At 41.9% G+C, this 26,829-nt stretch overlaps 1 protein-coding gene across 1 annotated transcript; it reads left to right on the top strand.

Annotated features, from left to right (window-relative positions):
• On the top strand, positions 1-25,907 carry unc119.1 (unc-119 homolog 1). Its single transcript, XM_058389277.1, has 5 exons — positions 1-317; positions 24,095-24,208; positions 24,437-24,545; positions 24,829-25,001; positions 25,111-25,907. Exons 1-5 carry the CDS (start codon positions 89-91, stop codon positions 25,221-25,223), a joined length of 738 nt encoding a protein of 245 aa, XP_058245260.1. The 5' UTR covers positions 1-88; the 3' UTR covers positions 25,224-25,907.
• Positions 25,908-26,829: the final 922 nt, after the last annotated feature.

Genomic DNA, 26,829 nt, shown 5'->3' on the forward strand with positions numbered 1-26,829 from the left:
ACTTTTTTTTTTACTAGCAACGTAGCTAGCTAGCTGACTGTGGAGAAAGCACACAACCGAGGGGGAAACAATTAAGAACAGCCGAACCATGAGCAGCCAAAGCTCCCGAAACGAGACGACGGCCGCGGTGAACGGTCCCGACCCGGCCACGGCGAGCTCCAGAGAGCGGAAACACGGCGGCGGCGGCGGGGTGGTGAAGAGGCTGAAATCTCGGCGGAGCGCGGCGGAGCGGCGGCCCGTGACCGAGGACGAGCTGCGGGCTTCAGGCAGAGCCATCACCCCGGAGGAAGTGCTCGCGCTCCGGACTGTCACGCGCGGTACACAACATTTCTCTTTCATAAGCTTCATATTTCAAAAATATATTTATTTCAACAGGTACCTGAGTGTAATAACATCACATTTATAAAGAAATACCTTTGGCTCTAGGAGGAAATTCATCTTTCATTCTTACTGTTGTTGTTGTTTGGTCTTTATTCAGATAAGTTTAAACTACTGAATAATTTATTAAATATATTTTAAATGATTTATTTATTTTTTTAGTCTTAAATCATTATTATTGACAGTTAAATATTGAACTGTGGAGATTCGAAAAATAAAACGCACATGTTAATATCAAATAAAAATCTAAGTGATTAATGGTTAATAAAGTGTGTGTTATCATGACAGTGTGTGTGTGTGTTATCATGACAGTGTGTGTGTGTGTTATCATGACAGTGTGTGTGTGTGTGTGTTATCATGACAGTGTGTGTGTGTGTGTTATCATGACAGTGTGTGTGTGTGTGTGTGTTATCATGACAGTGTGTGTGTGTGTGTTATCATGACAGTGTGTGTGTGTGTGTGTTATCATGACAGTGTGTGTGTGTGTGTTATCATGACAGTGTGTGTGTGTGTGTGTGTTATCATGACAGTGTGTGTGTGTGTGTTATCATGACAGTGTGTGTGTGTGTGTTATCATGACAGTGTGTGTGTGTGTGTGTGTGTGTTATCATGACAGTGTGTGTGTGTGTGTGTGTGTTATCATGACAGTGTTTGTGTGTGTGTTATCATGACAGTGTGTGTGTGTGTGTGTGTGTGTGTGTTATCATGACAGTGTGTGTGTGTGTTATCATGACAGTGTGTGTGTGTGTTATCATGACAGTGTGTGTGTGTGTGTTATCATGACAGTGTGTGTGTGTGTTATCATGACAGTGTGTGTGTGTGTTATCATGACAGTGTGTGTGTGTGTTATCATGACAGTGTGTGTGTGTGTGTTATCATGACAGTGTGTGTGTGTGTTATCATGACAGTGTGTGTGTGTGTTATCATGACAGTGTGTGTGTGTGTGTTATCATGACAGTGTGTGTGTGTGTTATCATGACTGTGTGTGTGTGTGTGTTATCATGACAGTGTGTGTGTGTGTTATCATGACAGTGTGTGTGTGTGTGTGTGTGTTATCATGACAGTGTGTGTGTGTGTGTGTGTGTGTTATCATGACAGTGTGTGTGTGTGTTATCATGACAGTGTGTGTGTGTGTGTGTGTTATCATGACAGTGTGTGTGTGTGTGTTATCATGACAGTGTGTGTGTGTGTTATCATGACTGTGTGTGTGTGTTATCATGACTGTGTGTGTGTGTGTGTGTGTTATCATGACAGTGTGTGTGTGTGTGTGTGTGTTATCATGACAGTGTGTGTGTGTGTGTTATCATGACAGTGTGTGTGTGTGTGTGTGTTATCATGACAGTGTGTGTGTGTGTGTTATCATGACAGTGTGTGTGTGTGTGTGTGTGTGTTATCATGACAGTGTGTGTGTGTGTGTTATCATGACAGTGTGTGTGTGTGTGTGTGTGTTATCATGACAGTGTGTGTGTGTGTGTGTGTGTTATCATGACAGTGTGTGTGTGTGTGTTATCATGACAGTGTGTGTGTGTGTGTTATCATGACAGTGTGTGTGTGTGTGTGTGTGTGTTATCATGACAGTGTGTGTGTGTGTGTGTGTGTTATCATGACAGTGTGTGTGTGTGTGTTATCATGACAGTGTGTGTGTGTGTTATCATGACAGTGTGTGTGTGTGTGTTATCATGACAGTGTGTGTGTGTGTGTTATCATGACAGTGTGTGTGTGTGTGTGTGTGTGTTATCATGACAGTGTGTGTGTGTGTTATCATGACAGTGTGTGTGTGTGTTATCATGACAGTGTGTGTGTGTGTTATCATGACAGTGTGTGTGTGTGTGTTATCATGACAGTGTGTGTGTGTGTTATCATGACAGTGTGTGTGTGTGTTATCATGACAGTGTGTGTGTGTGTGTTATCATGACAGTGTGTGTGTGTGTTATCATGACAGTGTGTGTGTGTGTTATCATGACTGTGTGTGTGTGTGTGTTATCATGACAGTGTGTGTGTGTGTTATCATGACAGTGTGTGTGTGTGTGTGTGTGTTATCATGACAGTGTGTGTGTGTGTGTGTGTGTTATCATGACAGTGTGTGTGTGTGTTATCATGACAGTGTGTGTGTGTGTGTGTGTGTTATCATGACAGTGTGTGTGTGTGTTATCATGACTGTGTGTGTGTGTTATCATGACAGTGTGTGTGTGTGTGTGTGTTATCATGACAGTGTTTGTGTGTTATCATGACAGTGTGTGTGTGTGTTATCATGACTGTGTGTGTGTGTTATCATGACAGTGTGTGTGTGTGTGTGTGTGTGCGTGTGTGTGTGTGTTATCATGACAGTGTTTGTGTGTTATCATGACAGTGTGTGTGTGTGTGTTATCATGACAGTGTGTATGTTATCATGACAGTGTGTGTGTTATCATGACAGTGTGTGTTATCATGACAGTGTGTGTGTTATCATGACAGTGTGTGTGTGTGTTATCATGACAGTGTGTATGTTATCATGACAGTGTGTATGTTATCATGACAGTGTGTGTGTGTGTTATCATGACTGTGTGTGTGTGTTTGTGTGTTATCATGACAGTGTGTGTGTGTGTGTTATCATGACAGTGTGTGTGTGTGTGTGTGTTATCATGACAGTGTGTGTGTGTGTGTGTGTTATCATGACAGTGTGTGTGTGTGTGTGTTATCATGACAGTGTTTGTGTGTTATCATGACAGTGTGTGTGTGTGTGTTATCATGACAGTGTTTGTGTGTTATCATGACAGTGTGTGTGTGTGTGTGTGTGTGTGTTATCATGACAGTGTGTGTGTTATCATGACAGTGTGTGTGTGTGTTATCATGACAGTGTGTGTGTGTGTTATCATGACAGTGTGTATGTTGTCATGACAGTGTGTGTGTGTGTTATCATGACAGTGTGTGTGTGTGTGTTATCATGACAGTGTGTGTGTGTGTTATCATGACAGTGTGTGTGTTATCATGACTGTGTGTGTGTGTGTGTGTGTTATCATGACAGTGTTTGTGTGTTATCATGACAGTGTGTGTGTGTGTTATCATGACTGTGTGTGTGTGTTATCATGACAGTGTGTGTGTGTGTGTTATCATGACAGTGTTTGTGTGTTATCATGACAGTGTGTGTGTGTGTGTGTGTTATCATGACAGTGTGTGTGTGTGTGTGTGTTATCATGACAGTGTGTGTGTGTTATCATGACAGTGTGTGTGTGTGTGTGTGTTATCATGACAGTGTGTGTGTGTGTGTGTGTTATCATGACAGTGTGTGTGTGTGTTATCATGACAGTGTTTGTGTGTTATCATGACAGTGTGTGTGTGTGTGTTATCATGACAGTGTGTGTGTGTTATCATGACAGTGTGTGTGTGTTATCATGACAGTGTGTGTGTGTTATCATGACAGTGTGTGTGTGTTATCATGACAGTGTGTGTGTGTTATCATGAGTGTGTGTGTGTGTGTGTTATCATGACAGTGTGTGTGTGTGTGTGTGTGTGTGTGTGTGTGTGTTATCATGACAGTGTTTGTGTGTGTGTTATCATGACAGTGTGTGTGTGTTATCATGACAGTGTGTGTGTGTTATCATGACAGTGTGTGTGTGTTATCATGACAGTGTGTGTGTGTGTTATCATGACAGTGTGTGTGTTATCATGACAGTGTGTGTGTGTTATCATGACAGTGTGTATGTTGTCATGACAGTGTGTGTGTGTGTTATCATGACAGTGTGTGTGTGTGTTATCATGACAGTGTGTGTGTTATCATGACAGTGTGTGTGTGTGTTATCATGACAGTGTGTGTGTTATCATGACAGTGTGTGTGTGTGTTATCATGACAGTGTGTGTGTTATCATGACAGTGTGTGTGTGTTATCATGACAGTGTGTGTGTGTGTTATCATGACAGTGTGTGTGTTATCATGACAGTGTGTGTGTTATCATGACTGTGTGTGTGTGTTATCATGACAGTGTGTGTGTGTGTTATCATGACAGTGTGTGTGTGTGTGTGTGTTATCATGACAGTGTGTGTGTGTGTTATCATGACAGTGTGTGTGTTATCATGACAGTGTGTGTGTGTGTTATCATGACAGTGTGTGTGTGTGTGTGTGTGTTATCATGACAGTGTGTGTGTGTGTGTTATCATGACAGTGTGTGTGTGTGTGTTATCATGACAGTGTGTGTGTGTGTGTGTGTTATCATGACAGTGTGTGTGTTATCATGACAGTGTGTGTGTGTGTTATCATGACAGTGTGTGTGTGTTATCATGAGTGTGTGTGTGTGTGTTATCATGACAGTGTGTGTGTTATCATGACAGTGTGTGTGTGTTATCATGACAGTGTGTGTGTGTGTGTGTGTTATCATGACTGTGTGTGTGTTATCATGACAGTGTGTGTGTGTTATCATGACAGTGTGTGTGTGTGTGTTATCATGACAGTGTGTGTGTGTGTGTTATCATGACAGTGTGTGTGTTATCATGACAGTGTGTGTGTTATCATGACAGTGTGTGTGTGTTATCATGACAGTGTGTGTGTGTGTGTTATCATGACAGTGTGTGTGTGTTATCATGACAGTGTGTGTGTGTGTGTTATCATGACAGTGTGTGTGTGTGTTATCATGACAGTGTGTGTGTGTGTGTGTGTTATCATGACAGTGTTTGTGTGTTATCATGACAGTGTGTGTGTGTTATCATGACAGTGTGTGTGTGTGTGTTATCATGACAGTGTGTGTGTGTTATCATGACAGTGTGTGTGTGTGTTATCATGACAGTGTGTGTGTGTTATCATGACTGTGTGTGTGTTATCATGACAGTGTGTGTGTGTGTTATCATGACAGTGTGTGTGTGTTATCATGACAGTGTGTGTGTGTGTTATCATGACAGTGTGTGTGTGTGTTATCATGACAGTGTGTGTGTGTTATCATGACAGTGTGTGTGTGTGTTATCATGACAGTGTGTGTGTGTGTTATCATGACTGTGTGTGTGTGTTATCATGACTGTGTGTGTGTGTTATCATGACAGTGTGTGTGTGTGTTATCATGACAGTGTTTGTGTGTTATCATGACAGTGTGTGTGTGTGTGTTATCATGACAGTGTGTGTGTTATCATGACAGTGTGTGTGTGTTATCATGACAGTGTGTGTGTGTGTGTGTGTGTGTTATCATGACTGTGTGTGTGTTATCATGACAGTGTGTGTGTGTGTGTTATCATGACAGTGTGTGTGTGTGTGTTATCATGACAGTGTGTGTGTTATCATGACAGTGTGTGTTATCATGACTGTGTGTGTGTGTTATCATGACAGTGTGTGTGTGTGTGTGTGTTATCATGACAGTGTGTGTGTGTGTTATCATGACAGTGTGTGTGTGTGTTATCATGACAGTGTGTGTGTGTTATCATGACAGTGTGTGTGTGTGTTATCATGACAGTGTGTGTGTGTGTTATCATGACAGTGTGTGTGTGTGTGTGTGTGTGTTATCATGACAGTGTGTGTGTGTTATCATGACAGTGTGTGTGTGTGTTATCATGACAGTGTGTGTGTGTGTTATCATGACAGTGTGTGTGTGTGTGTGTGTTATCATGACAGTGTGTGTGTGTTATCATGACAGTGTGTGTGTGTGTTATCATGACAGTGTGTGTGTGTTATCATGACAGTGTGTGTGTGTGTTATCATGACAGTGTGTGTGTGTGTTATCATGACTGTGTGTGTGTTATCATGACAGTGTGTGTGTGTGTTATCATGACAGTGTGTGTGTTATCATGACAGTGTGTGTGTGTGTTATCATGACAGTGTGTGTGTGTGTTATCATGACAGTGTGTGTGTGTGTTATCATGACAGTGTGTGTGTGTTATCATGACAGTGTGTGTGTGTGTTATCATGACTGTGTGTGTGTGTTATCATGACTGTGTGTGTGTGTTATCATGACAGTGTGTGTGTGTGTGTGTGTTATCATGACAGTGTGTGTGTGTGTTATCATGACAGTGTGTGTGTGTTATCATGACAGTGTGTGTGTGTGTTATCATGACAGTGTTTGTGTGTTATCATGAGTGTGTGTGTGTTATCATGACAGTGTGTGTGTTATCATGACAGTGTGTGTGTGTTATCATGACAGTGTGTGTGTGTGTGTGTTATCATGACAGTGTGTGTGTGTTATCATGACAGTGTGTGTGTGTTATCATGACAGTGTGTGTGTGTTATCATGACAGTGTGTGTGTGTGTTATCATGACTGTGTGTGTGTGTTATCATGACTGTGTGTGTGTGTTATCATGACAGTGTGTGTGTGTGTGTTTGTGTGTTATCATGACAGTGTGTGTGTGTTATCATGACAGTGTGTGTGTGTTTGTGTGTTATCATGACAGTGTGTGTGTGTTATCATGACAGTGTGTGTGTTATCATGACAGTGTGTGTGTGTGTTATCGTGACAGTGTGTGTGTGTGTGTGTGTGTGTTATCATGACAGTGTGTGTGTGTTTGTGTGTTATCATGACAGTGTGTGTTATCATGACAGTGTGTGTGTGTTTGTGTGTTATCATGACAGTGTGTGTTATCATGACAGTGTGTGTGTATGTTATCATGACAGTGTGTGTGTGTTATCATGACAGTGTGTGTGTGTGTGTGTTATCATGACAGTGTGTGTGTGTGTGTTATCATGACAGTGTGTGTGTTTTATCATGACAGTGTGTGTGTGTGTTATCATGACAGTGTGTGTGTGTGTTATCATGACAGTGTGTGTGTGTGTTATCATGACAGTGTGTGTGTGTGTGTGTGATCATGACAGTGTGTGTGTTTTATCATGACAGTGTGTGTGTGTGTTATCATGACAGTGTGTGTGTGTGTTATCATGACAGTGTGTGTGTGTGTTATCATGACAGTGTGTGTGTGTGTTATCATGACAGTGTGTGTGTGTGTGTGTGATCATGACAGTGTGTGTGTTTTATCATGACAGTGTGTGTGTGTGTTATCATGACAGTGTGTGTGTGTGTTATCATGACAGTGTGTGTGTGTGTTTTATCATGAGTGTGTGTGTGTGTGTGTGTTTTATCATGACAGTGTGTGTGTGTGTTATCATGACTGTGTGTGTGTTATCATGACAGTGTGTGTGTGTGTTATCATGACAGTGTGTGTGTGTGTTATCATGACAGTGTGTGTGTGTTATCATGACAGTGTGTGTGTGTGTGTGTTATCATGACAGTGTGTGTGTGTTATCATGACAGTGTGTGTTTTATCATGACAGTGTGTGTGTGTGTTATCATGACAGTGTGTGTGTGTTATCATGACAGTGTGTGTGTGTTATCATGACAGTGTGTGTGTGTTATCATGACAGTGTGTGTGTTATCATGACAGTGTGTGTGTTATCATGACAGTGTGTTTGTGTTATCATGACAGTGTGTGTGTTATCATGAGTGTGTGTGTGTGTTATCATGACAGTGTGTGTGTTATCATGACAGTGTGTGTGTGTGTGTGTGTTATCATGACAGTGTGTGTGTGTGTTATCATGACAGTGTGTGTGTGTTATCATGACAGTGTGTGTGTGTGTTATCATGACAGTGTGTGTGTGTGTGTGTTATCATGACAGTGTGTGTGTGTTATCATGACAGTGTGTGTGTGTGTTATCATGACAGTGTGTGTGTGTGTGTTATCATGACAGTGTGTGTGTGTGTGTGTTATCATGACAGTGTGTGTGTGTTATCATGACAGTGTGTGTGTGTGTTATCATGACAGTGTGTGTGTGTGTTATCATGACTGTGTGTGTGTGTTATCATGACAGTGTGTGTGTGTGTTATCATGAGTGTGTGTGTGTTATCATGACAGTGTGTGTGTGTGTTATCATGACAGTGTGTGTGTGTTATCATGACAGTGTGTGTGTGTGTGTGTGTTATCATGACAGTGTGTGTGTTATCATGACAGTGTGTGTGTGTTATCATGACAGTGTGTGTGTGTGTGTTATCATGACAGTGTGTGTGTGTGTGTTATCATGACAGTGTGTGTGTGTGTGTTATCATGACAGTGTGTGTGTGTGTGTTATCATGACAGTGTGTGTGTGTGTTATCATGACAGTGTGTGTGTGTGTTATCATGACAGTGTGTGTGTGTTATCATGACAGTGTGTGTGTGTTATCATGACAGTGTGTGTGTGTTATCATGACAGTGTGTGTGTGTGTGTTTGTGTGTTATCATGACAGTGTGTGTGTTATCATGACAGTGTGTGTGTGTTTGTGTGTTATCATGACAGTGTGTGTGTGTTTGTGTGTTATCATGACAGTGTGTGTTATCATGACAGTGTGTGTGTATGTTATCATGACAGTGTGTGTGTGTTATCATGACAGTGTGTGTGTGTGTTATCATGACAGTGTGTGTGTGTGTGTTATCATGACAGTGTGTGTGTGTGTGTTATCATGACAGTGTGTGTGTGTTATCATGACAGTGTGTGTGTGTGTTATCATGACAGTGTGTGTGTGTGTTATCATGACAGTGTGTGTGTGTGTTATCATGACAGTGTGTGTGTGTGTTATCATGACAGTGTGTGTGTGTGTTTTATCATGAGTGTGTGTGTGTGTGTGTTTTATCATGACAGTGTGTGTGTGTGTTATCATGACTGTGTGTGTGTTATCATGACAGTGTGTGTGTGTTATCATGACAGTGTGTGTGTGTGTTATCATGACAGTGTGTGTGTGTTATCATGACAGTGTGTGTGTGTGTGTGTTATCATGACAGTGTGTGTGTGTTATCATGACAGTGTGTGTGTGTGTGTGTGTTATCATGACAGTGTGTGTGTGTTATCATGACAGTGTGTGTTTTATCATGACAGTGTGTGTGTGTGTGTGTGTTATCATGAGTGTGTGTGTTTTATCATGACAGTGTGTGTGTTATCATGACAGTGTGTGTGTGTGTTATCATGACAGTGTGTGTGTGTTATCATGACAGTGTGTGTGTGTTATCATGACAGTGTGTGTGTGTTATCATGACTGTGTGTGTGTGTGTGTGTGTGTTATCATGACAGTGTGTGTGTGTTATCATGACAGTGTGTGTGTGTGTTATCATGACAGTGTGTGTGTGTGTTATCATGACAGTGTGTGTGTGTTATCATGACAGTGTGTGTGTGTGTGTTTTATCATGACAGTGTGTGTGTGTTATCATGACAGTGTGTGTGTGTGTTATCATGACTGTGTGTGTGTTTTATCATGACAGTGTGTGTGTGTTATCATGACAGTGTGTGTGTGTTATCATGACAGTGTGTGTGTTATCATGACAGTGTGTGTGTGTGTTATCATGACAGTGTGTGTGTATCATGACAGTGTGTGTGTTATCATGACAGTGTGTGTGTGTGTGTGTTATCATGACAGTGTGTGTGTGTTATCATGACAGTGTGTGTGTGTGTGTGTGTTATCATGACAGTGTGTATGTTATCATGACAGTGTGTGTGTGTGTTATCATGACAGTGTGTGTGTGTTATCATGACAGTGTGTGTGTGTGTTATCATGACAGTGTGTGTGTGTGTTATCATGACAGTGTGTGTGTGTTATCATGACTGTGTGTTATCATGACAGTGTGTGTGTGTTATCATGACAGTGTGTGTGTGTTATCATGACAGTGTGTGTGTGTGTTATCATGACAGTGTGTGTGTGTGTGTGTGTGTGTGTTATCATGACAGTGTGTGTGTGTTATCATGACAGTGTGTGTGTTTTATCATGACAGTGTGTGTGTGTGTTATCATGACAGTGTGTGTGTGTGTGTGTGTGTGTATCATGACTGTGTGTGTGTTTTATCATGACAGTGTGTGTGTGTGTTATCATGACAGTGTGTGTGTGTGTTATCATGACAGTGTGTGTGTGTTATCATGACAGTGTGTGTGTGTGTGTGTGTTATCATGACTGTGTGTGTGTTTTATCATGACAGTGTGTGTGTGTGTTATCATGACAGTGTGTGTGTTATCATGACAGTGTGTGTGTGTGTGTTATCATGACAGTGTGTGTGTGTGTTATCATGACAGTGTGTGTGTGTGTGTGTTATCATGACAGTGTGTGTGTGTGTGTGTGTGTTATCATGACAGTGTGTGTGTGTGTTATCATGACAGTGTGTGTGTGTGTTATCATGACAGTGTGTGTGTGTGTTATCATGACAGTGTGTGTGTGTGTTATCATGACAGTGTGTGTGTGTGTTATCATGAGTGTGTGTGTGTTATCATGACAGTGTGTGTGTGTGTTATCATGAGTGTGTGTGTTTTATCATGACAGTGTGTGTGTGTTATCATGACAGTGTGTGTGTGTGTTATCATGACAGTGTGTGTGTGTTATCATGACAGTGTGTGTGTGTTATCATGACTGTGTGTGTGTGTGTGTGTTATCATGACAGTGTGTGTGTGTTATCATGACAGTGTGTGTGTGTGTGTGTGTGTTATCATGACAGTGTGTGTGTGTGTGTTATCATGACAGTGTGTGTGTGTGTGTTTTATCATGACAGTGTGTGTGTGTTATCATGACAGTGTGTGTGTGTGTGTTATCATGACAGTGTGTGTGTTATCATGACAGTGTGTGTGTGTGTTATCATGACAGTGTGTGTGTGTGTGTGTGTTATCATGACAGTGTGTGTGTGTTATCATGACAGTGTGTGTGTGTTATCATGACAGTGTGTGTGTGTTATCATGACAGTGTGTGTGTGTGTTATCATGAGTGTGTGTGTGTGTGTTATCATGACAGTGTGTGTGTGTGTTATCATGAGTGTGTGTGTGTGTATCATGACAGTGTGTGTGTGTGTGTTATCATGACAGTGTGTGTGTGTGTGTGTGTTATCATGACAGTGTGTGTGTGTGTGTTATCATGACAGTGTGTGTGTGTTATCATGACAGTGTGTATGTGTGTGTTATCATGACTGTGTGTGTGTGTGTGTTATCATGACTGTGTGTGTGTGTGTGTTATCATGACAGTGTGTGTGTGTGTATCATGACTGTGTGTGTATGTGTGTGTTTGTGTGTTATCATGACAGTGTGTGTGTGTGTTATCATGACTGTGTGTGTGTGTTATCATGACAGTGTGTGTGTGTGTGTGTGTGTGTATCATGACAGTGTGTGTGTGTTATCATGACAGTGTGTGTGTGTTATCATGACAGTGTGTGTGTGTTATCATGACAGTGTGTGTGTTATCATGAGTGTGTGTGTGTGTGTTATCATGACAGTGTGTGTGTGTGTTATCATGACAGTGTGTGTGTGTGTGTTATCATGACAGTGTGTGTGTGTTATCATGACAGTGTGTGTGTGTGTGTTATCATGACAGTGTGTGTGTGTGTTATCATGACAGTGTGTGTTTGTGTGTTATCATGACAGTGTGTGTGTTATCATGAGTGTGTGTGTGTGTGTTATCATGAGTGTGTGTGTGTTATCATGACAGTGTGTGTGTGTGTTATCATGACAGTGTGTGTGTGTGTGTTATCATGACAGTGTGTGTGTTTTATCATGACAGTGTGTGTGTGTGTTATCATGACAGTGTGTGTGTGTGTGTTATCATGACAGTGTGTGTGTTATCATGACAGTGTGTGTGTGTTATCATGACAGTGTGTGTGTTATCATGACAGTGTGTGTGTGTTATCATGACAGTGTGTGTGTGTGTTATCATGACAGTGTGTGTGTGTGTTATCATGACAGTGTGTGTTTGTGTGTTATCATGACAGTGTGTGTTTGTGTGTTATCATGACAGTGTGTGTGTTATCATGAGTGTGTGTGTGTGTATCATGAGTGTGTGTGTGTTATCATGACAGTGTGTGTGTGTGTGTGTTATCATGACAGTGTGTGTGTTATCATGACAGTGTGTGTGTGTTATCATGACAGTGTGTGTGTGTGTGTGTGTGTGTGTGTTATTATGACAGTGTGTGTGTGTTATCATGACAGTGTGTGTGTGTTATCATGACAGAGTGTGTGTGTGTTATCATGACAGTGTGTGTGTGTGTTATCATGACAGTGTGTGTGTATCATGACAGTGTGTGTGTGTTATCATGACAGTGTGTGTGTGTGTTATCATGACAGTGTGTGTGTGTGTTATCGTGACAGTGTGTGGGTGTGTTATCGTGACAGTGTGTGTGTGTTATCATGACAGAGTGTGTGTGTTATCATGACAGTGTGTGTGTGTTATCATGAGTGTGTGTGTGTGTGTTATCATGAGAGTGTGTGTGTGTTATCATGAGTGTGTGTGTGTGTATCATGACAGTGTGTGTGTGTGTGTTATCATGACAGTGTGTGTGTTATCATGACAGTGTGTGTGTTATCATGACAGTGTGTGTGTGTTATCATGACAGTGTGTGTGTGTGTGTGTTATCATGACAGTGTGTGTGTGTGTTATCATGACAGTGTGTGTTTGTGTGTGTTATCATGACAGTGTGTGTGTTATCATGACAGTGTGTGTGTGTTATCATGACAGTGTGTGTGTGTTATCATGACAGTGTGTGTGTGTGTGTGTGTGTATCATGACAGTGTGTGTGTGTTATCATGACAGTGTGTGTGTGTGTTATCATGACAGTGTGTGTGTGTTATCATGACAGTGTGTGTGTGTGTGTTATCATGACAGTGTGTGTGTGTTATCATGACAGTGTGTGTGTGTGTGTTATCATGACCGTCTGTGTGTGTGTGTTATCATGAGTGTGTGTGTTTTATCATGACCGTCTGTGTGTGTGTGTTATCATGACAGTGTGTGTGTGTTATCATGACAGTGTGTGTGTGTGTGTGTGTGTTATCATGACAGTGTGTGTGTGTGTGTGTGTGTGTGTGTTATCATGACAGTGTGTGTGTGTGTTATCATGACAGTGTGTGTGTGTATCATGACTGTGTGTGTGTGTGTGTTTGTGTGTTATCATGACAGTGTGTGTGTGTGTTATCATGAGTGTGTGTGTGTTATCATGACAGTGTGTGTGTGTGTGTGTATCATGACAGTGTGTGTGTGTTATCATGACAGTGTGTGTGTTATCATGACAGTGTGTGTGTGTTATCATGACAGTGTGTGTGTGTGTGTTATCATGACCGTGTGTGTGTGTGTTATCATGAGTGTGTGTGTTTTATCATGACAGTGTGTGTGTGTGTGTTATCATGACAGTGTGTGTGTGTGTGTGTTATCATGACAGTGTGTGTGTGTTATCATGACAGTGTGTGTGTGTATCATGAGTGTGTGTGTGTGTATCATGACAGTGTGTGTGTGTGTATCATGACAGTGTGTGTGTGTGTGTTATCATGTGTGTGTGTGTGTGTTATCATGAGTGTGTGTGTGTTATCATGACAGTGTGTGTGTGTGTGTGTGTATCATGACAGTGTGTGTGTGTTATCATGACAGTGTGTGTGTTATCATGACAGTGTGTGTGTGTTATCATGACAGTGTGTGTGTGTTATCATGACAGTGTGTGTGTGTGTTATTATGACAGTGTGTGTGTGTGTTATCATGAGAGTGTGTGTGTGTGTATCATGAGTGTGTGTGTGTGTGTGTTATCATGAGTGTGTGTGTGTGTGTGTGTGTGTTATCATGGCTGTGTGTGTGTTTGTGTATCATGACTGTGTGTGTGTTATCATGACAGTGTTTGTGTGTGTGTTATCATGACAGTGTGTGTGTGTGTGTTATTATGACAGTGTGTGTGTGTGTTATCATGAGAGTGTGTGTGTGTGTATCATGACAGTGTGTGTGTGTGTGTGTTATCATGAGTGTGTGTGTGTGTGTGTGTGTGTTATCATGGCTGTGTGTGTGTTTGTGTATCATGACTGTGTGTGTGTTATCATGACAGTGTGTGTGTGTGTGTTATCATGACAGTGTGTGTGTGTGTGTTATTATGACAGTGTGTGTGTGTGTTATCATGAGAGTGTGTGTGTGTGTATCATGACAGTGTGTGTGTGTGTGTGTTATCATGAGTGTGTGTGTGTGTGTGTGTGTGTTATCATGGCTGTGTGTGTGTTTGTGTATCATGACTGTGTGTGTGTTATCATGACAGTGTGTGTGTGTGTGTTATCATGACAGTGTTTGTGTGTTATCATGACAGTGTGTGTGTGTGTTATCATGACAGTGTGTGTGTTATCATGACAGTGTGTGTGTGTGTGTTATCATGACTGTGTGTGTGTGTTATCATGACTGTGTGTGTGTGTTATCATGACAGTGTGTGTGTGTTATCATGACAGTGTGTGTGTTATCATGACAGTGTGTGTGTTATCATGACAGTGTGTGTGTGTGATCATGACAGTGTGTGTGTGTGATCATGACAGTGTGTGTGTGTGATCATGACAGTGTGTGTTATCATGACAGTGTGTGTGTTACCATGACAGTGTGTGTGTGTTATCATGACAGTGTGTGTGTGTTATCATGACAGTGTGTGTGTGTGTATCATGACAGTGTGTGTGTGTTATCATGACTGTGTGTGTGTGTTATCATGACAGTGTGTGTGTGTTATCATGACTGTGTGTGTGTGTTATCATGACAGTGTGTGTGTTATCATGAGTGTGTGTGTGTGTGTGTTATCATGAGTGTGTGTGTGTATCATGACAGTGTGTGTATCATGACTGTGTGTGTGTTATCATGACTGTGTGTGTGTTATCATGACAGTGTGTGTGTGTTATCATGACTGTGTGTGTGTGTTATCATGACAGTGTGTGTGTTATCGTGTGTGTGTGTGTGTTATCATGAGTGTGTGTGTGTGTTATCATGACAGTGTGTGTATCATGACTGTGTGTGTGTTATCATGACTGTGTGTGTGTGTGTTATCATGACAGTGTGTGTGTGTTATCATGACAGTGTGTGTGTGTTATCATGACAGTGTGTGTGTGTGTGTGTGTGTTATCATGACTGTGTGTGTGATCATGACAGTGTGTGTGTGTTATCATGACAGTGTGTGTGTTATCATGACAGTGTGTGTGTTATCATGACAGTGTGTGTGTGTTACCATGACAGTGTGTGTGTGTTATCATGACAGTGTGTGTGTGTGTTATCATGACAGTGTGTGTGTGTGTTATCATGAGTGTGTGTGTGTTATCATGACAGTGTGTGTGTGTGTTATCATGACAGTGTGTGTGTGTGTGTGTTATCATGACAGTGTGTGTGTGTGTGTGTTATCATGACCGTGTGTGTGTGTGCGTTATCATGAGTGTTTGTGTTTTATCATGACAGTGTGTGTGTGTGTTATCATGACAGTGTGTGTGTGTGTTATCATGACAGTGTGTGTGTGTGTTATCATGAGTGTGTGTGTGTGTATCATGACAGTGTGTGTGTGTGTGTTATCATGAGTGTGTGTGTGTGTGTTATCATGAGTGTGTGTGTGTGTGTTATCATGACAGTGTGTGTGTGTGTGTTATCATGACAGTGTGTGTGTTATCATGACAGTGTGTGTGTGTTATCATGACAGTGTGTGTGTGTGTTATCATGAGTGTGTGTGTGTGTGTGTTATCATGACAGTGTGTGTGTGTTATCATGACAGTGTGTGTGTGTTATCATGACAGTGTGTGTGTGTGTGTGTGTGTTATCATGGCTGTGTGTGTGTTTGTGTATCATGACTGTGTGTGTGTTATCATGACAGTGTGTGTGTGTGTGTGTTATCATGACAGTGTGTGTGTGTTATCATGACAGTGTGTGTGTGTTATCATGACAGTGTGTGTGTGTTATCATGACAGTGTGTGTGTTATCATGACTGTGTGTGTGTGTTATCATGACTGTGTGTGTGTGTTATCATGACAGTGTGTGTGTTATCATGACAGTGTGTGTGTTATCATGACAGTGTGTGTGTATCATGACTGTGTGTGTGTTATCATGACAGTGTGTGTGTGTGTGTGTGTGTTATCATGACTGTGTGTGTGTTATCATGACAGTGTGTGTGTTATCATGACTGTGTGTGTGTGTTATCATGACAGTGTGTGTGTTATCATGAGTGTGTGTGTGTGTGTGTTATCATGAGTGTGTGTGTGTGTGTTATCATGAGTGTGTGTGTGTGTTATCATGACAGTGTGTGTATCATGACTGTGTGTGTGTTATCATGACAGTGTGTGTGTGTGTGTATCATGACTGTGTGTGTGTGTGTTATCATGACAGTGTGTGTGTTATCATGACAGTGTGTGTGTGTGTCATCATGACAGTGTGTGTGTGTGTGTATCATGACTGTGTGTGTGTGTGTTATCATGACAGTGTGTGTGTTATCATGACAGTGTGTGTGTGTTATCATGACAGTGTGTGTGTTATCATGACAGTGTGTGTGTGTGTTATCATGACAGTGTGTGTTATCATGACAGTGTGTGTGTGTTATCATGACAGTGTGTGTGTTATCATGACAGTGTGTGTGTTATCATGACAGAGTGTGTGTGTTATCATGACAGTGTGTGTGTGTTATCATGACAGTGTGTGTGTGTGTTATCATGACAGTGTGTGTGTGTTATCATGACAGTGTGTGTGTTATCATGAGTGTGTGTGTGTTACCATGACAGTGTGTGTGTGTGTGTTATCATGACAGTGTGTGTGTGTTATCATGACAGTGTGTGTATCATGACTGTGTGTGTGTTATCATGACAGTGTGTGTGTGTTATCATGACAGTGTGTGTGTTATCATGACAGTGTGTGTGTGTTATCATGACTGTGTGTGTGTGTGTTATCATGACAGTGTGTGTGTGTGTGTTATCATGACAGTGTGTGTGTGTGTGTTATCATGACAGTGTGTGTGTGTGTATCATGACTGTGTGTGTATGTGTGTCTTTGTGTGTTATCATGACAGTGTGTGTGTGTGTGTTATCATGACAATGTGTGTGTGTGTATCATGACTGTGTGTGTATGTGTGTGTTTGTGTGTTATCATGACAGTGTGTGTGTGTTATCATGAGTGTTTGTGTGTGTGTTATCATGACAGTGTGTGTGTGTGTTATCATGAGTGTGTGTGTGTTATCATGACAGTGTGTGTGTGTGTGTGTATCATGACAGTGTGTGTGTGTTATCATGACAGTGTGTGTGTGTGTTATCATGACAGTGTGTGTGTGTGTGTTATCATGACAGTGTGTGTGTGTGTTATCATGACCGTGTGTGTGTGTGTTATCATGAGTGTTTGTGTTTTATCATGACAGTGTGTGTGTGTGTTATCATGACAGTGTGTGTGTGTGTGTGTTATCATGAGTGTGTGTGTGTGTATCATGACAGTGTGTGTGTGTGTTATCATGACAGTGTGTGTGTGTGTGTTATCATGACAGTGTGTGTGTGTGTTATCATGACAGTGTGTGTGTGTTATCATGACTGTGTGTGTGTGTGTTATCATGAGAGTGTGTGTGTGTGTATCATGACAGTGTGTGTGTGTGTGTGTTATCATGAGTGTGTGTGTGTGTGTGTGTTATCATGGCTGTGTGTGTGTTTGTGTATCATGACTGTGTGTGTGTTATCATGACAGTGTGTGTGTGTGTGTGTTATCATGACAGTGTGTGTGTTATCATGACAGTGTGTGTGTGTTATCATGACAGTGTGTGTGTGTTATCATGACAGTGTTTGTGTGTGTGTTATCATGACAGTGTGTGTGTTATCATGACAGTGTGTGTGTGTGTGTTATCATGACTGTGTGTGTGTTATCATGACTGTGTGTGTGTGTTATCATGACAGTGTGTGTTATCATGACAGTGTGTGTGTTATCATGACAGTGTGTGTGTATCATGACTGTGTGTGTGTTATCATGACAGTGTGTGTGTGTTATCATGACAGTGTGTGTGTATCATGACAGTGTGTGTGTGTTATCATGACTGTGTGTGTGTGTTATCATGACAGTGTGTGTGTGTGTGTGTGTGTTATCATGACTGTGTGTGTGTTATCATGACAGTGTGTGTGTTATCATGACAGTGTGTGTGTGTTATCATGACAGTGTGTGTGTATCATGACAGTGTGTGTGTGTTATCATGACTGTGTGTGTGTGTTATCATGACTGTGTGTGTGTGTTATCATGACTGTGTGTGTGTGTTATCATGACTGTGTGTGTGTGTTATCATGACAGTGTGTGTGTTATCATGAGTGTGTGTGTGTGTGTTATCATGAGTGTGTGTGTGTGTGTTATCATGACAGTGTGTGTATCATGACTGTGTGTGTGTTATCATGACAGTGTGTGTGTGTGTGTATCATGACAGTGTGTGTGTGTGTGTATCATGACTGTGTGTGTGTGTGTTATCATGACAGTGTGTGTGTGTTATCATGACAGTGTGTGTGTGTGTCATCATGACAGTGTGTGTGTGTGTGTATCATGACTGTGTGTGTGTGTGTTATCATGACAGTGTGTGTGTTATCATGACAGTGTGTGTGTGTTATCATGACAGTGTGTGTGTTATCATGACAGTGTGTGTGTGTGTGTTATCATGACAGTGTGTGTGTGTGTTATCATGACTGTGTGTGTGTTATCATGACTGTGTGTGTGTTATCATGACAGTGTGTGTGTGTTATCATGACAGTGTGTGTGTTATCATGACAGTGTGTGTGTGTTACCATGACAGTGTGTGTGTGTGTTATCATGACAGTGTGTGTATCATGACTGTGTGTGTTATCATGAGTGTGTGTGTGTTATCATTACAGTGTGTGTGTGTTATCATGACAGTGTTTGTGTGTGTGTTATCATGACAGTGTGTGTGTTATCATGACTGTGTGTGTGTGTGTGTTATCATGACTGTGTGTGTGTGTTATCATGACAGTGTTTGTGTGTTATCATGACTGTGTGTGTGTGTGTTATCATGGCAGTGTGTGTGTTATCATGACAGTGTGTGTGTTATCATGGCAGTGTGTGTGTTATCATGACAGTGTGTGTGTTATCATGGCAGTGTGTGTGTTATCATGACAGTGTGTGTGTTATCATGACTGTGTGTGTGTGTGTGTGTGTGTTATCATGACAGTGTGTGTGTTATCATGACAGTGTGTGTGTGTTACCATGACAGTGTGTGTGTGTTATCATGACAGTGTGTGTGTGTTATCATGACAGTGTGTGTGTGTTATCATGACAGTGTGTGTATCATGACTGTGTGTGTGTTATCATGAGTGTGTGTGTGTTATCATGACAGTGTGTGTGTGTTATCATGACAGAGTGTGTGTGTGTTATCATGACAGTGTGTGTGTGTGTTATCATGACAGTGTGTGTGTGTTATCATGACAGTGTTTGTGTGTTATCATGACAGTGTGTGTGTGTGTGTGTTATCATGACAGTGTGGATGTGTGTTATCATGACAGTGTGTGTGTTATCATGACAGTGTGTGTGTGTTATCATGACAGTGTGTGTGTTATCATGGCAGTGTGTGTGTTATCATGACAGTGTGTGTGTGTTATCATGACAGTGTGTGTGTTATCATGACAGTGTGTGTGTTATCATGAGTGTGTGTGTGTGTTATCATGACAGTGTGTGTGTGTGTGTGTTATCATGACAGTGTGTGTGTGTTATCATGACAGTGTGTGTATCATGACTGTGTGTGTGTTATCATGACTGTGTGTGTGTTATCATGAGTGTGTGTGTGTTATCATGACAGTGTGTGTGTGTTATCATGACAGTGTGTGTGTGTGTGTTATCATGACAGTGTGTGTGTGTGTGTGTGTGTGTTATCATGACAGTGTGTGTGTGTTATCATGACAGTGTGTGTGTGTGTGTTATCATGACAGTGTGGATGTGTGTTATCATGGCAGTGTGTGTGTGTGTGTGTGTGTGTGTATCATGACTGTGTGTGTGTTATCATGAGTGTGTGTGTGTTATCATGACAGTGTGTGTGTTATCATGACAGTGTGTGTGTGTGTTATCATGACAGTGTGTGTGTGTGTGTGTTATCATGACAGTGTGTGTGTGTTATCATGACAGTGTGTGTGTGTGTGTTATCATGACAGTGTGGATGTGTGTTATCATGGCAGTGTGTGTGTGTGTGTGTGTGTTATCATGACAGTGTGTGTGTGTTATCATGACAGTGTGTGTGTGTGTGTTATCATGACAGTGTGGATGTGTGTTATCATGGCAGTGTGTGTGTGTGTGTGTGTGTGTGTGTGTATCATGACTGTGTGTGTGTTATCATGAGTGTGTGTGTGTTATCATGACAGTGTGTGTGTTATCATGACAGTGTGTGTGTGTGTGTGTGTGTGTTATCATGACAGTGTGTGTGTGTTATCATGACAGTGTGTGTGTGTGTGTGTGTTATCATGACAGTGTGTGTGTGTCATCTTGACAGTGTGTGTGTGTGTGTGTGTTATCATGACAGTGTGTGTGTGTGTGTTATCATGACAGTGTGTGTGTGTGTTATCATGACTGTGTGTGTGTTATCATGACAGTGTGTGTGTGTTACCATGACAGTGTGTGTGTGTTATCATGACAGTGTGTGTGTGTTATCATGACAGTGTGTGTGTTATCATGACAGTGTGTGTGTTATCATGACAGTGTGTGTGTGTGTGTGTGTTATCATGACAGTGTGTGTGTGTTATCATGACAGTGTGTGTGTGTGTGTTATCATGACAGTGTGTGTGTGTTATCATGACAGTGTGTGTGTGTGTGTTATCATGACAGTGTGTGTGTTATCATGACAGTTTGTGTGTGTGTGTTATCATGACAGTGTGTGTGTGTGTGTGTTATCATGACAGTGTGTGTGTGTGTGTGTTATCATGACAGTGTGTGTGTGTTATCATGACAGTGTGTGTGTGTTATCATGACAGTGTGTGTGTGTTATCATGACAGTGTGTGTGTGTGTTATCATGACAGTGTGTGTGTGTGTTATCATGACAGTGTGTGTGTGTGTGTTATCATGAGTGTGTGTGTGTTATCATGACAGTGTGTGTGTGTGTGTGTTATCATGACAGTGTGTGTGTGTTATCATGACAGTGTGTGTGTGTGTGTGTGTTATCATGACAGTGTGTGTGTGTTATCATGACAGTGTGTGTGTGTGTGTGTGTTATCATGACAGTGTGTGTGTGTGTTATCATGACTGTGTGTGTGTTATCATGACAGTGTGTGTGTGTTACCATGACAGTGTGTGTGTGTTATCATGACAGTGTGTGTGTGTTATCATGACAGTGTGTGTATCATGACTGTGTGTGTGTTATCATGAGTGTGTGTGTGTTATCATGACAGTGTGTGTGTGTTATCATGACAGTGTGTGTGTTATCATGACAGTGTGTGTGTTATCATGACAGTGTGTGTGTGTGTGTGTTATCATGACAGTGTGTGTGTTATCATGACAGTGTGTGTGTGTGTGTTATCATGACAGTGTGTGTGTTATCATGACAGTGTGTGTGTGTGTGTTATCATGACAGTGTGTGTGTGTTATCATGACAGTGTGTGTGTGTGTGTTATCATGACAGTGTGTGTGTTATCATGACAGTGTGTGTGTGTGTGTTATCATGACAGTGTGTGTGTGTGTGTGTTATCATGACAGTGTGTGTGTGTGTGTGTGTATCATGACAGTGTGTGTGTGTTATCATGACAGTGTGTGTGTGTTATCATGACAGTGTGTGTGTGTTATCATGACAGTGTGTGTGTGTTATCATGACAGTGTGTGTGTGTGTTATCATGACAGTGTGTGTGTGTGTGTTATCATGACAGTGTGTGTGTTATCATGACAGTGTGTGTGTGTTATCATGACTGTGTGTGTGTGTTATCATGACAGTGTGTGTGTTATCATGACAGTGTGTGTATCATGAGTGTGTGTGTGTGTGTTATCATGACAGTGTGTGTGTGTGTGTGTGTGTTATCATGACAGTGTTTGTGTGTTATCATGACAGTGTGTGTGTTATCATGACAGTGTGTGTGTGTTATCATGACAGTGTGTGTGTGTGTTATCATGACAGTGTGTGTGTGTGTTATCATGACAGTGTGTGTGTGTGTGTTATCATGACAGTGTGTGTGTTATCATGACAGTGTGTGTGTGTTATCATGACTGTGTGTGTGTGTTATCATGACAGTGTGTGTGTTATCATGACAGTGTGTGTATCATGAGTGTGTGTGTGTGTGTTATCATGACAGTGTGTGTGTGTTATCATGACAGTGTTTGTGTGTTATCATGACAGTGTGTGTGTTATCATGACAGTGTGTGTGTGTTATCATGACAGTGTGTGTGTGTGTTATCATGACAGTGTGTGTGTGTGTTATCATGACAGTGTGTGTGTGTTATCATGAGTGTGTGTGTGTGTGTTATCATGACAGTGTGTGTGTGTGTTATCATGACAGTGTGTGTGTGTTATCATGACTGTGTGTGTGTTATCATGACAGTGTGTGTGTTATCATGACAGTGTGTGTGTGTGTGTGTGTTATCATGACAGTGTGTGTGTGTGTTATCATGACAGTGTGTGTGTGTTATCATGACTGTGTGTGTGTGTTATCATGACAGTGTGTGTGTGTGTTATCATGACAGTGTGTGTGTGTGTGTTATCATGACTGTGTGTGTGTGTGTGTGTTATCATGACAGTGTGTGTGTGTTATCATGACAGTGTGTGTGTGTGTTATCATGACAGTGTGTGTGTGTTATCATGACAGTGTGTGTGTGTGTGTTATCATGACTGTGTGTGTATCATGAGTGTGTGTGTGTGTGTTATCATGACAGTGTGTGTGTGTGTGTGTGTTATCATGACAGTGTTTGTGTGTTATCATGACAGTGTGTGTGTTATCATGACAGTGTGTGTGTGTTATCATGACAGTGTGTGTGTGTGTTATCATGACAGTGTGTGTGTGTTATCATGACAGTGTGTGTGTGTGTTATCATGACAGTGTGTGTGTGTGTGTTATCATGACAGTGTGTGTGTATCATGACAGTGTGTGTGTGTTATCATGACAGTGTGTGTGTGTGTTATCATGACAGTGTGTGTGTGTGTGTGTTATCATGACAGTGTGTGTGTGTGTGTGTTATCATGACAGTGTGTGTGTGTGTGTGTTATCATGACAGTGTGTGTGTGTTATCATGACAGTGTGTGTGTGTGTGTGTGTTATCATGACAGTGTGTGTGTGTGTGTTATCATGACAGTGTGTGTATCATGACAGTGTGTGTGTATCATGACAGTGTGTGTGTGTTATCATGACAGTGTGTGTGTGTTATCATGACAGTGTGTGTGTGTGTTATCATGACAGTGTGTGTGTGTGTGTGTTATCATGACTGTGTGTGTGTGTGTGTGTTATCATGACAGTGTGTGTGTGTGTGTGTTATCATGACTGTGTGTGTGTTATCATGACAGTGTGTGTGTTATCATGACAGTGTGTGTGTGTTATCATGACAGTGTGTGTGTGTGTTATGACAGTGTGTGTGTGTGTTATCATCACAGTGTGTGTGTGTGTATCATGACAGTGTGTGTGTGTTATCGTGACAGTGTGTGTGTTATGACTGTGTGTGTGTTATCATGACAGTGTGTGTGTTATCATGACTGTGTGTGTGTGTGTTATCATGACTGTGTGTGTGTGTGTTATCATGACTGTGTGTGTGTGTGTTATCATGACTGTGTGTGTGTGTTATCATGACTGTGTGTGTGTGTGTGTTATCATGACTGTGTGTGTGTGTGTTATCATGACTGTGTGTGTGTGTATCATGACAGTGTGTGTGTGTGTTTTATCATGACACTGTGTGTGTGTTTTATCATGACACAGTGTGTGTGTGTTTTATCATGACACTGTGTGTGTGTGTTTTATCATGACACTGTGTGTGTGTTTTATCATGACACAGTGTGTGTGTGTTTTATCATGACACTGTGTGTTTTATCATTACAGTGTCTGTGTTTTATCATGACAGTGTGTGTGTGTTGTGTGTGTTGTGTGTGTGTGTGTGTGTGTGGTGTACAGACTACCTCTGCAAACCTGAGGACAATATCTACAGCATCGACTTCACACGCTTTAAGATCCGGGACCTGGAGTCCGGCACGGTGCTGTTCGAGATCGCCAAACCCCCTCACTGCGGTCAGCTCACCTCCTCTACCTTTACACCTTTACTCCTCTGTGTGGACTGTACACTGGGCATCAGGGCCATTTTCCTGTCCTCTTCTCACAGACACTGACTGAGAAATGTAGAAATATCATGAAGTCTGGACGATGTGATGACCTGTAGTTATCTGGAGTGTGAGATTACTGATTCAATCTTCTTTTTTTTGTTTAAACTTATCCTCTCTCTCTCTCTCTCTCTCTCAGATGTTGATGATGAAGATGAAGAAAATGTTGACGTAGACACGAGTACTGGACGATTCGTTCGATATCAGTTCACACCGGCATTTCTTAAACTTCGCACAGTCGGAGCCACGTACGTTCACAAATACTCTTTCTCCTGTTGCTTCTGTCTTTCATTTCTGCATTTTACTCTTACTTCTTGGCTTAATATTTTTTCCCAAATTCTGGTGACATATGTATTCAGAGGTCCAGACTTCTCATCAACACAGTGTTTAGAACAGAGTGAGGAGATGAAATGGACGTAATCCTGTCACAGTCCTGCTGCTGAATTGTTAGATTAATTCTTTAAATCGGAGTTACCTTGTCATTAAGGAGTGATCAGTAACTTCTCCTTCTCCTCCTGTCTGTCTGTGAAGCGTGGAGTTCACCGTAGGAGATCGGCCCGTGAATAATTTCCGGATGATCGAGCGTCATTATTTCCAGGAGCGTCTGCTGAAGAACTTCGACTTTGACTTTGGCTTCTGCATACCCAACAGCCGCAACACATGTGAGCACATCTACGAGTTCCCCCAGCTCCCGGACGAGCTCAGTGAGTGACGGAGATTAAAAACAACAACAGAAAAAACCTGTTGTCATGGTTACAGCGTGTAGAGAGGCACGAGTGTGTTTAAGCGTGTCTGTGTGTTTCCTGTGTTCAGTTGGTCAGATGGTGGATCATCCGTACGAGACTCGCTCAGACAGCTTCTACTTCGTGGACAACAAACTGATCATGCACAACAAAGCAGACTACGCTTACAACGGGGGTCAATGATGCTGCTGACCCAGGACCAGGTCACTCTGTGTGTGTGTGTGTGTGTGTGTGAGTGTGAGTGTGAATGTGATGTCACAATTCCATTCCTTTACCACAACCATCATCACATCATGGACTTCTGCTGAATGAAGGCTCTCTTTCCTCCATCATGATGATAAAACTAAAACTCCTCTCTTCATATCAGCTCGTCTTTTCCCCAAAGTTTTGTTTCATCTGTCGATTATAAACCTCGAGTTTTTTCCCCAAAGCGAACAGAAAGCAGAGAGAAGTTGTAATGTACTCCACACACACACACACACACACACACACACACACACAGGAACACTGACTCTCACTCAGAAGGTGTTGATTAGTTCTCTGTAACTGCAGCTCTCACAGTAACACAGCTTAATATTGAGGCGCTCGTTTCCATAGTAACATCTCACACACAGAGACCAATAATGATTAGAGTAAAAAAGGGTTAAATATTTATATAGTGGTGTAATCGTTTATATGGTGCAGTGTCCTGTAAGGAGATGTGTGTGTGTGTATATGATGTGTGTGTGTGTGTGTGTGTGTGTGTGTGAGGATTCTTCAGAGTCAGTGGTGTGTGAGTGTGTGTGATCTGTGTGTGTATATGATGTGTGTGTGTGTGTGTGTGAGGATTCTTCAGAGTCAGTGGTGTGTGAGTGTGTGTGATCTGTGTGTGTATATGATGTGTGTGTGTGTGTGTGTGAGGATTCTTCAGAGTCAGTGGTGTGTGAGTGTGTGTGATCTGTGTGTGTATATGATGTGTGTGTGTGTGTGTATATGATGTGTGTGTGTGTGTGTGTGTGTGTGAGGATTCTTCAGAGTCAGTGGTGTGTGAGTGTGTGTGATGTGTGTGTGTGTATATGATGTGTGTGTGTGTGTGTATATGATGTGTGTGTGTGTGTGTGTGTGTGAGGATTCTTCAGAGTCAGTGGTGTGTGAGTGTGTGTGTGTGTGTGTGAGGATTCTTCAGAGTCAGTGGTGTGTGTGATGTGTGTGTGTGTGTGTGTGTGTGTGTGTGTGTATATGATGTGTGTGTGTGTGTGTGTGTGTGAGGATTCTTCAGAGTCAGTGGTGTGTGAGTGTGTGTGTGTGTGTGTGTATATGATGTGTGTGTGTGTGTGTGTGTGTGATGTGTGTGTGTGTGTGTATATGGTGTGTGTGTGTGTGTGTGAGGATTCTTCAGAGTCAGTGGTGTGTGAGTGTGTGTGATGTGTGTGTGTGTGTATATGATGTGTGTGTGTGTGTGTGTGTGAGGATTCTTCAGAGTCAGTGGTGTGTGTGTGTATATGATGTGTGTGTGTGTGAGGATTCTTCAGAGTCAGTGGTGTGTGAGTGTGTGTGATGTGTGTGTGTATATGGTGTGTGTGAGGATTCTTCAGAGTCAGTGGTGTGTGTGTGTATATGATGTGTGTGTGTGTGTGTGAGGATTCTTCAGAGTCAGTGGTGTGTGAGTGTGTGTGATGTGTGTGTGTGTATGATTGTGTGTGTGTGTGTGTGTGTGAGGATTCTTCAGAGTCAGTGGTGTGTGTGTGTATATGATGTGTGTGTGTGTGTGAGGATTCTTCAGAGTCAGTGGTGTGTGTGTGTATATGAT

Source organism: Hemibagrus wyckioides, linkage group LG05 (assembly GCF_019097595.1).
Source record: "Hemibagrus wyckioides isolate EC202008001 linkage group LG05, SWU_Hwy_1.0, whole genome shotgun sequence".
Taxonomy (NCBI): Eukaryota; Metazoa; Chordata; class Actinopteri; order Siluriformes; family Bagridae; genus Hemibagrus; species Hemibagrus wyckioides.

Bases quoted from the DNA above. Each gene is read 5' to 3' on its own strand.
- unc119.1 (XM_058389277.1), top strand. From the start codon at position 89: ATGAGCAGCCAAAGCTCCCGAAACGAGACGACGGCCGCGGTGAACGGT. The intron at 24,546-24,828 runs GTACGTTCACAA...CTGTCTGTGAAG, and splicing joins CTTCGCACAGTCGGAGCCAC to CGTGGAGTTCACCGTAGGAG. The intron at 25,002-25,110 runs GTGAGTGACGGA...TCCTGTGTTCAG, and splicing joins CCAGCTCCCGGACGAGCTCA to TTGGTCAGATGGTGGATCAT.